The following is an 11,489-nucleotide window of genomic DNA, read 5'->3' on the forward strand; positions in this document are numbered from 1 at the left end:
TGTATAGTCTTACAAAAATACAAGTACAGTACAATCAATGAAAAAAAAGTATTTCCTTCTGATATCTGTACCTGAGCTGAGGTGACGCAAAAATTTCCCTGTTGTGGGATCAATAAAGTCTTATTTTATCTTATCAAAAATTGCAAGTAACAAATAGCTGTTAACCTGAGTAAGGTTATTTTAACCCCTCTCTCCTATGATCTGTGGGGGAAAAAAACAAAACAGAAAAAAGACTCAAGGTGAAACTGAGAGCAGAGGAGAGATTTATTTTTCCTTTATTCCCCAAATTAAAAACTGAATTTCATTTAAAAATAAAAAATAAAAATCTCTTGCAGTAGTTAATAGATTAAGAGTGTAATATTTACTTAAAATTCTTTTTGGGGGGGGGGTTTCATTTTTGTTTCTAAGGTCAAGCCTTAACAACAAGCTCAAGCGCTTGCTTGCACTACTGGAATCTGAGCAAGTGAGCTGCAGGCATCAGCCCAGTCGTCTAATATTTCACCATCTGTCTTTCCAAAAGTGCGGCAGAACAATGCAGGGCCTCAGAGGCCAGCTGAGCTTTCACACTTCGTAACAACGCCAAGTACAGCAGAACTGAAGCCAACCTTTAGTCTTAGACTGTAGCTCCAGTTGGCTGCTCGTCAAGTCAAAACATAATCAGCTCTTCTGTGTCTCTTTCTAACACTGGTATTTCCTTTTTTCCCCCTCTGCAACTTCTCCATTAAAATACATTGTTCTGTCATCGTGACTTTTATGAGCCTCATATTCGGTCGAGTCTGCATTTTATGATGCAGACGCAAATGTTTAACCTACTGCTCTGGAAATCTGTTCAGGGTAACAGTAGAAGTAAACGCCTAACATGACAAAAGAAAAGAAAAAAACGCAGTTTGATTATGTTAACAGATACAACAACAGAAGCTGCAAAAAGTGTTGAAGCTGCATGAGCCAACTTCACAATTACAAGTGGCCCTGCATATTTAATTGGTACTTTTAACCCGTTAAGCTCTTTATCTGGTTAGACAGAAACACACTAGTTGCTGTTTCAGCAACACTATGGATTAATCCAGAGTCTCAGCAGGTCCTTCCTGTCACATTTTTTTCTCCAGTGCGTGTATGCAGTACCATACCAAAAACCTCCCTGTGATTCTTCGCCTTCAGAGCCTCGTCCCCAAAACCAACACAAGTATTCGTGTGTAACTGAATCCTAATTAGCAGTATTAATAAGATGTATTTTTTCTCTTTTTTTGTGTGTTTTCTTTTTAAGATTTCAAAAAATGATAATTATGATGCAATTTTTTACCAGTAACCCTGATAAATCAGGTAAAACATGATGTACTAGAATTTGTGATCAGTGTCTGTGCTGTTTAAATAAAACAAGAGTTTTAGACAACAGTGTGATGAATACAGGAACAGACTGCCGCTGAGAAACTTTCCACTTTAAAACGTGCTCGCTAGTTATGTGTGAAATTTATATGCTGCTGCATGCTAAGAAATCTGAGACGCGACAGAGGGGCCCGCGTGTGAGAAACCCTGAAACAGGATGGTGCTGATTGTGGATCTCTGTGGCCCTCTCCCAAACCGTCACTCGACTGCTCCTCCACAGTGGCTGTTTACTAAACAGGAAACTAAAACCCCAGACTGAGACAATAATGAGTGGACGCCTCTTTACGTTAATGTCTCTCTCCATTCACTGAACAGCTCGGGGTCACCACAGGCTACACAGTTACATTTATGACCTCTTAAAACATTTTAAAAGTCGTTCAGTTTAAGACAAAAACAGAATATTTCTAAAGCGCAACAAGAAATATTTTCCCCCCAAAAGTCAAATCAGTAGCAAAACAGAGCAACAGCGATTGGTTACCAATATTGACTTGCTTTTAGTTCCTATAAGTTAGAAATGAGTCCATTCTTCAGTCTGCTAAAGACGATTCCTTTTCAGGAAGCCACTAAGAGCGTTTCCCAAAATTTTGGAATTTTTCCTTTAAGATCGACTCATATTGTAAGTTTCATTTCCCTGTTGTGGCCAAATAAGGAAGTTCGGCTACACAGAGCTAAGCACTAACGTCAGATGGTATTATTTACTTTAGGGTTAGAGATGGGGTAATAAAGCTGGAGAACGCAGAGAGACAAACTAACACTCCTGACAAAGTAGTATGCAAAACAAGAGAAACTGAAGCGAACAGATAAGGCATGTGGATGTTTTATTGAAGACTGGCAGTGATGAGAAACATGATTATTCTGCACTGTTGTTGTGCTGTTGCATGTCATTATATTCTAGTGTCCTGTTGCTGTATATACACTGTATATTGTATCTGAGAATCAGTATAAAGATAGAAAAGAATCAGCAACAAAACACCTACTGCCAGACAGATGTGTAGCTAAGTTATAGAAGCTAGCAAACTAGCCACACGGCTATTACAGTAGAAACAAATTTGAATATATGCCCAAGCTAGGATTGCACTGGCTGGTGAAAAAAACTTGGTGAAAAAGTGACCTTTTACATATTTAGCATTATGTAAAAAAATACCTAGCAAAATGTGTAACAGCTGAACAAACATGGAGGACATATTTACAACAACAACAAAAGTAAAAGTCGTATCTGTTACAATCAAAATAACCGTGGGACCACCTTCTGCTTCAGATCTATATAGACAATCCAAGCCATTGTTCCACCACTCCCCTGTCCACTTCCCCTGCTCTGTAATGCAGTTAGCCACATTTTGCGCCCGACATCCTGCAGCTTACTTTCCAATCGAAGTCATCCAAAACACACTGATGTGTCATTGTGCGTCCTGGCCAGAGGAACGTGAGAAAACCCTTGTGGGAAACTGTGGAAATCCATCTTTTACTAAGGTGACAGACACACTTTCTTCATCACTGAACAACACCTTGAAGCCTTTAACTGCCTTTTAAACTGTCAACTCTTCATCCTGAGCAGCTGAATGTGACATGTATGGGATGCCGCACATGTTTTACCGTCTTTGAACCTGTGCTGATGACACGTGCACGCAGCAATGGGAAACGCACAGCAGTGGCAGGTGTACACACAATAGAAGCAAACATGCACATGAGTGTCCTCACTTACAGTCAAGGTGTTGATGTTTCCAACTTACCTACAACCATTAATGTGAACTCAAACCCTCTTTTGACAGACTTCCGATACACCTGGTTGGGGAGGTTGGCGAAGCCCACGTAGCCCTCTAGGTTCCGCTGCTGAAACAAAAAACACACATTCTGTCACAGAGATCAACAGCATGAATCAATAACACACTCAGACTCTTAAACACGCATCAGAATAAATATATGTTTGGAATAGCTGGAGCTTTATGCACCTGTTAAGACAAACAGCTGGATTTGGACACACAAGGTGACACAAATCTTGCTTTTGTAAACCTGTTACTAGAATTTTTCTGTGCTACAGTGCCAGCGCCTCTAAGAGATGAAGTACAGCTGGGTTCAATACATAAAGACTGCTATAAGGGGAACAGAAGTGAGTGGAAGAAGAGAGAAATAACAGGTTTTCTCTTCGATGGAAAGAGGAAGTCGAGTCAATTCTGTCAAAGTCCACGAAAAATGAAAGTGGAAAACACAAATACACGAGGCCAATCATTTCCTCAATAAACACAAGAGCACACAAACAAAGAGAATGAAGACGAGCAAAGGAAGAAGATCCTACGTGAATCGTGTCCATCATGTCCCGCATGAAGGACCGGTCGTACTGAAGGCAGGCCGGATCACTGATCTCCCTCTAGCTCTCCGTATCTCCCAGCCTGCTGTCAAAATAAAACCCCGCCCTCCAAACACATCGATTGCTGACCTCTGAGGCTGCCAGGCGTGGCACTGATGGAAAGTGCAGCGCTGAGAGGTCTGCTGGGGGTTAAAAACCACCCACAGCTAACGTCAGCAGCCCTTTCTCCATTCCAAAACCCTGATGTGAGGTTAAATAAACATCATAAACACTTTAACCATTTTTATAAAAGTGTCAAAATTTGTGCGTTTGTCTTTCTGGAACCATTTGGAAAATTAGCCCCAAGGCTCGCAAAATCGCTAGCCCGACGTCCCGGAGCTAGCGATATCTCCGGTCGGGCGACCAAAATCTATCTCAGCCCCACCCGTCGGGTTATCATATAGCCCGACAGACGGGGCTGAGATAGATTTTGGTCTCCCGACCGGAGATATCGCTAGCTCCGGGACGTCGGGCTAGCGATTTTGCGAGCCCTGAGCCCACTGAATTTTCAAAATGGACTGCATCATTGCCAGTGTAGGAAACAGCTATTTTTATTGCAGAAATTTAACCACTCGATCAATTTCAGATGTTTTGCTCCTGAATTTCTTGCTTTTGACTTAACTAGTCAGTAACTAGTGTCAACTGTCCCAGCTGACTCTTGGTAAAAGGCAGAGAATGCCTCAGAAAGACTGAAACAGAGAGTGTTAACCATTTCCTGCCACATCTACTTTTGAATCAACTATTAACCTCAGACGCACTTCTTTAAGCCCCTCCAACCCAGAACCAGACACCACCATTATAATTACATTTGCTAGCTTTAGTATCTACAGTGATATCATGCACTCTGACATTCAAGCTGTCATATATCGTAAGAGTTGTTCCATCCAATCTACTTCTTTTCCACATTAGATTTGAAGAAGATTCAAACAACAACTTGCTGCAAATCCTGAGCTACAGGCGTTTGTAGTAGAATCACCTACGGTATCGATTTAAATCCTAGGTGAGTTCCTTCTTGAGTTATCGCAATCACAGGATTTTCAGAAATCTTGGCCTCTGGCTTTGACTTTGAGGTCGCTGAGATTCAAACTTGTGTGAGATTTTTAGTACATACACCTATGGTATACATTTGAACCTCATTCCTTCTTTCTCAAGTAATCACATTCACAAACTTGGGCGTAAACATTGCCCGCCCACCCAACGACAACACTCAATTAACCAGAAAATGCCACAAACCCAGCCAGAAGATCTGTGAGCTAAAACAAAAATATCAACTTACATCAGTCCCAAATTATTTAGAGACAAAATTTAGATATGGTACAGAAAAAAAACTTCTTTGTGACTGTAGTCAAATGATTCATACCATGTTGATTTCAGCTTTTTAGCTAGTACATTTACTAACATTTTTAGTGCTTGTGTCCATTTATGAAAAACTCCTCTGGAGCATTAAGTCATCTGCTGCAAACCCTTAAATTTACAAACCCTTGAAAATTTACAAAAATTAATTTGATGACATATTTGAAGTGCAACAGTTTTATGTTAAACTCTTTTATGTTAAGTCACTGCAAAGGCTAGATGATTTGTCACAAAATGGATGCGTCCATTCTACAAGCAAAACAATGTGCCTGGAGTTTCATGTTTTTAAAATGCTGGACAAACACTATAATAAATTGTATTAATGGTAAGTATAAATGGTCTGATTCTTATATAGCGCTTTTCTACTCTCCCGGAGTACTCAAAGCGTTCTATACAACATGCTGGCTGTAGCTATATTTTACATTTATAACTACAAAAATGACACAAATCAGGTTCCTGTTTCTCGGGGAAACTTCCTGCCACAGATCTAACCTGATATTAGCACGGTACAAGCCTTAGATCTGTGATATTCAGAAAGCTCTAAGTTACACACCACCATCAACAGCGGATATTAACAGCTCACAGACAGCAGCAAAAAAAAAAAAAAGGAAGCAATCTATGCAAATAATCAATGCTAGGGATGAACACAGGTCAACAGCAGGCTTAACTTCTCTGAACTTGCCTGAAGCACTTTCCAGTGTTTCCATGTCTGAGTCACAAAGACGGTAGTAGAGTGTGTGTTACATACACAGCATTGATCTTCACAGCACCAAACAGAGAAAAACACATCTGAGCCACATGGCCTGAGTAAAGCTGTGTGAAAAAGAAGAAGAAGCATGGAACGCTGATCTCGTGCGCTGTAGTCATCCACAAGTGCAAATGCAGGTAAGCATGAAGATATAAAGATATAGAGAAGCAAGAAAGGAATGATGAAGGACATCAGTGTGGTACTTTAATCCACTCGTTTGACTCTCGTTCTCCAAATATACCGTGGATATCTCTGTGCAAAGTGCTCCAGGGTATCACTCTGTGCTACAGTGACAAGAGGGCAGCCAGTAACATCCACTTCCAGTTCATAATTCTAAAGGGCTGCTTTAGAATACAAAGAAGAATAGACGTATATAAACAGTGTATACACTGTTTATGAAAGATGGATGTTATTACGAGGATGTCAGCAGCCGGTTCTGGAATACATATTCTGAAGCTAATGTTAGCAAGCTACATCTATAAACTGCATGGATGAAAAGCACATACATCCATACTTTTAATTAGCACTAACAGACTAATTACACTAAATACTACCATTTTAAGCTTGGGAGAAGTGAAGCACAAACTTCTTGGAGTGTCTGTTCCTCACAGAAAGCCATGTTTGTCACATAATTAGAAAGAAAAGCAAACTCAAAACACCAATAGCAGAAACAGTGGACAGGTTAACAGAGGTGACACCTAACAGTCATATCCGTTTTTGCAAAAACACTTCCGGTCCAAATTGTCACTAGGTGTGAATGTGCGAATGAATGTGAGTGCGAATGGTTGTCTGTCCCTGTCTGTTGGCCCTGCGACAGACTGGCGACCTGTCCAGGGTGTACCCCGCCTCTCGCCCTATGACAGCTGGGATAGGCTCCAGCGCCCCCCCGCGACCCTGAAAAGGATAAGCGGAAGTGGATGGATGGATGGATGGACTTACGGTCCTATAGAAGTCTATGCAGCCTCTGACCTCTGAAAAAGGAATCCACCCCTCACTCATCACATCTGGTTTCAGAACCAGGAAGCTTCATAAGGAGATTTGTGTCCATATTTTACAATCTTTCACGTTTGAGCTTATATTTATCTCTTTTTAGTATGCCATGCTTAAGTGTACCTGCTGTTAGCAGGAGGGACAACGCGGCATGGAGGAACTTGAGAGTAAAAGGCCTGTAGTTTATTGCCATTTCACGCCTGCTCTGCCAACAGCTTTTCTTATTAACTCACATGAACAACAAAGTGTAGTCAAGCAAGCTGATTGAAAAGGTCAGACAATGCCTTCACTAGAGCAGGGCGATATGACCAAAAATATTTATCACGATATACATTTGAAAATTTGCGATAACGATATAACTGACGATATAATTGACACTAGACAAAATACTTTACAACTCCACAACTTTATTAGTGCAAAAAAAACCATCAATGTATTTTCACTTAAACAAGCAGCTGTTTTTTTATGTGCATTAAAGTTATATAAAAATGTAACGGTGCAAATTCCTTGCAAACAGTTTAACCAAACGGCATTTCCAGTGGAAACTGGCCGACATATCCTCAGCATAACCATGTGTAATATCCACAAAACTTAAAAAGAGGTTATACACACACAATACAGTAATATTATGTTGTAGCACAGTACGTATCACTCCACGAGGCTCCTGCCCACGATAACCATAATGCTCCAACAATCCATCAAGCGGTGCGGCTTCGTAGCTTAGCAAAGTTCCACTAAAACATTTGAGATTTTCGAGCACCGTGTACATAAAATCGTTTCAAGGTCAGTAAACACAACCAGAGTTCATACATAAGGCACACAGGATTATAAGGGGAACTGTCGATTTTCAGAAAAATCAAAGCATTGATTTTAAGTGTGCCGTATTTTCCAAACAACACGGTAATAACGACGGCCCGCTAGCATGCTCTACCAAAAATAGTGCTTTGTTGTGCATCTGATGGACAAAAGCCAAACCAGTTCCACACCACTGAAGTTGCAGCATTTTTACAAACCAATTCTGGTTCATCTGTTTCATTCAACGATCCGCTTTCGCCCTTCTCATTCTCCGTTGCCGCCATGTGCGTATGTAAACAAAGGCACTGCGCATGCGCGTTTTACCCATATTCTATCGCGATGTCATTTTCCTATCATTGCCCAAAATTACACCGGTATTACCGTGAACGGTGTGATATAGCCCAGCCCTAGCCTTCACCCTCTATTCCACTTCATCGCTGTGGTTATGTTCAGTCTATGGTCTGATTTAGAATCTAGATCCTACAACGTAACCTACATAAGTGGCCAACGTCATTGCCGGCATTTATGCTGATGCATCATGTGTTAAGTACTGTGTGGTTGTGTCCCGATGTTTTATTTACGTTGCCAGCAGACAGAAACAAATAAAATGCTGGGACTTCCCCCTCCGGGGACCCCACTCTTGTAGCCATTTTTCTTTTTCCCCTGGGGGCTCTTCACAGTACGCTCCCTCACATCCATTAGGGATAGTTTCAGTAATCTACCTCCAGACATATGCGAGTACTCCTACTGACGCTCTAATTATTATATCTTCTTCCAGGGAGGTACGTCAGGTTATGGCAACTGTTTAAGAAGTTAAGTGGAAGATTTCACTCTGAAGTGTAAATCAGCAGAAACGTTTGCTAGCAAACTTTAATCACACTTACAGTAACATGAGATCAACTTGATTTTTAATAATTCACATCACCTGACTCTTAGAGCTCCATTGCGCACCTGACGTGTTTGTGTGTGATGCGTTGCACTCACAGTGAGAATAGAGAAAGGAGAGACTAGCATGTCCATAAGTATCAGCTGTATACAGATAAAGATTCTCACGCTGTGCTGAAATTAAACAAATGCAGAAAAAACAAAGCGGAAAAACAGGTGATTCTGATTTTCGTTTATTTATTATTCATAATAAAGCCACATTCAGTAAATTTATATTCTTGGACATCTTTGGTTCATTTTATTTGTATTTTATGTAGCTCACACAGCACACTGCAGTGGATCTTTAACTATATGGAAGCATGTATTAGCGAAAACCAGTCAGCATGTAGCTCACAAAAAAAGTGTGAGTGGGTGGTTAGCGGAGAGTCTGTGGATCCGATGGGACACTACATGAATAAAATAGTATGCATGCACTAGCATACATCACATTTCCACATAATATTCACATTGGTGTAACAGCTGCAGTGTGGTCATTTCTGACGAGAAAGTGACTAACTGAGCAACAGGCAAGGGACTGTAAAGAAGGAAGTAATGGGGGATGAGAGAGGAAGGCTAGTCAGTCCATACCATTCATACTACCCCATCCCCCAGTCTAACCCAGTGGTGATAGTAGCTGCTTGGTTCACTGACATCATCTGTGATGCCAAGTCCACCCCCTCATGCATGCAGCAGCTGATGCTGTCGCCCTCTCACTGCCTCCTCAGCTGTTTTCAACTTCAATATTAATGCATTGTGTGCTAAATAATGCATCGCTTAAACGTTGATTCATATGAGCGCAGTGAATGTATGTTTTCTTTGATTATTTTTTTAGCACCGTGCACACTGTTATGCCTGGGGGAGTCACTGCCAATCACCTCGTACTGGATTACAAACAGATGCAGCAGAAATACAATGTGTGCTGTGTTGTGTGGTGAGCAGGGACTCATTGCTAAATCTAAGTGTCAGTTTGAAATGCCCTGAACAAAGCCAACAAGATGCAAATAAAGAGGACTGAAAGGGCCACAGCCCCACTGACCCGAGGGTCAGGGCCACTGTGCCAAAGCTGTTGTTAAGAATATTAAAAAGTGATATTTCTTTAAGGGACTCTGGCATGGAAAAGCAAACCGATCTGAGTTTCACAGTCGCAGCGTTTAAAAATTAGACAAGTAACTGTGTAAACACGTAACGCGTAAACCCCACTAAGTGTGCTGTGGGCACTCTTTGTGCACACAGCGATAATTGACACCAGACCACGTACCCCCCGATACGTGCTGCTCTGTTATGGGAACTCTCAAGCCAGGCTCTGTTCAAAACGGTGACATTTTATAAGCAACACCATAATTGCGCTGTCCAAAAGGTAAATTGACACAGAATCCACCTCCACATATTAAAACAAATTAAAGTCATTGTTCGTCATTCAAACATCGCTTCATTTTAAAAAAAGAGGCTACACAGGAGGAAGGAGGTGTGATTCGCTTTAAAATGATGCCATATAGTAAAGTACTTATTATATGGTCAATCAAATTTAACGCCGGAGTGTTCACCACATTATATTCATATCCCAGGAGATGAAAATTACGTCTTAGTCAAAGGCTGGTATTTGTAAAAATCTGAACCACCCTAAAACGGAACATTTTTTAACGGAGCCTGGTCTGCAATCCCCCAAGTCAATACCAGCGGAGCCAGAAACCCACGGGAACGGTTGAGGAGTTTATTATAATAAGTTTATTTGGCGGAAAAAGCCACAGGCGTGTTGTGAAGAGTGGTGTACTTACAGCGATGCTGGGAACCGCGGTTTCTGGTCGCTCGATCATCGTGAAGCCGAACTGTTGCCACCCAGCCTTCAACGGACACTCACCGAGGCATAAACCGACAAACGTCCGAGAGGGTAACGAAACAACGAGATGCTCACGGCTTTCTCACTAAATAGCCGTCTTTTGGTTCAAGAAAAAAATAGCAGTGCGTCTAAAAATGAATGAATACGGTTACAGTAGATATGGCCGCTGACGGACACAACGGATGGGAGCACGGTGAAGAGAAAACGCTCCAACGGTCGCTTTTCCACAGGCACCAACGGGATTTATGCAAGGCCACATCCGGTTGGGAATTTCAGAATAAGACGAGGAGCTCGCCTATACCGTGTATGGCGCTCCTGTGTTTTTGGATTTTATTTTTTAAAAAGTATCCGCTAATCGGCTTGTTAGTTTAGATCCTTTTTAACAACAATATTAACAATAAATAGACAAGCATTATTTGAACATCACCAGCACTGTCACAGATAAAAACACAACAAATAAGCGTACATAATTATACATCTAAACACAGAGTCAAGCACAGGGTTTTTCATTTATTCTTGTATACAGACGCCTATACACACATGTAGAAAGAGCAAAAGGGCACAAATAATGGGCAAAACTATGAAGAAACGCTAACCTATAGATAATAGATTTTAGCAATCATTTAAAATGAACCACAGATTCTGCCTATCAGATGAATGCTGTACCAAAAGTTCAGTAATCTTATTTAATTTTATTCTTTCCCTATTTGTCTGAATCAACCTTCCTACAGCATCATTTTGACAACTGATACGTTTAGGTGCGAAACTTCCGGTATCCCGCTAGCCGTGTCTTCCTAACTTGACCCTCCCGCAAGAAATCCAGATCCGCCTTCCTATTGGCCAAACACAAATATGATGGGCCTCTAATTGTGTTTGTGGGGCCTTCATGTGCTGGAGGCAAAAATTTGCTTTCTTCACAAACCCTGGACACTAACCAAGCACCAGCGAACAACAAAAAGAAGTGACAGAAACTGTGAAACAAAGTGTACTTAGAACCACCACAGGCTCTTGAGTTAGTAATCACAAACAACAATCAATAAATCTTTTAAAATTTTATTCAGTGACATCATTCTTGTGGATAACTCTCATTTTGATTATACAGTGCTAATGGTCTT

At 41.1% G+C, this 11,489-nt stretch overlaps 1 protein-coding gene across 2 annotated transcripts in view; it reads right to left on the reverse strand.

Annotated features, from left to right (window-relative positions):
• Positions 1 to 10,614, reverse strand: part of septin15 (septin 15) — a 51,671-nt gene extending 41,057 nt beyond the window's left edge. Inside the window, exons 1-2 of one of the 2 annotated variants that reach the window (XM_087844141.1) lie at positions 10,313 to 10,614; positions 3,114 to 3,210 (exon numbers count right to left, since the gene is read on the reverse strand). In XM_087844141.1, coding sequence (XP_087700267.1) covers positions 3,114 to 3,210; positions 10,313 to 10,351 — 136 coding nt within the window. In that variant the 5' untranslated portion in view covers positions 10,352 to 10,614. Of the gene's footprint in view, positions 1 to 3,113; positions 3,214 to 10,312 lie in introns of both variants that reach the window. The other variant, XM_087844140.1, reaches the window with a different exon arrangement.
• Positions 10,615 to 11,489: the final 875 nt, after the last annotated feature.

The sequence above is a fragment of the Neolamprologus brichardi genome, chromosome 7 (assembly GCF_056152115.1).
Source record: "Neolamprologus brichardi isolate AB-2024 chromosome 7, ASM5615211v1, whole genome shotgun sequence".
Classification (NCBI taxonomy): Eukaryota; Metazoa; Chordata; class Actinopteri; order Cichliformes; family Cichlidae; genus Neolamprologus; species Neolamprologus brichardi.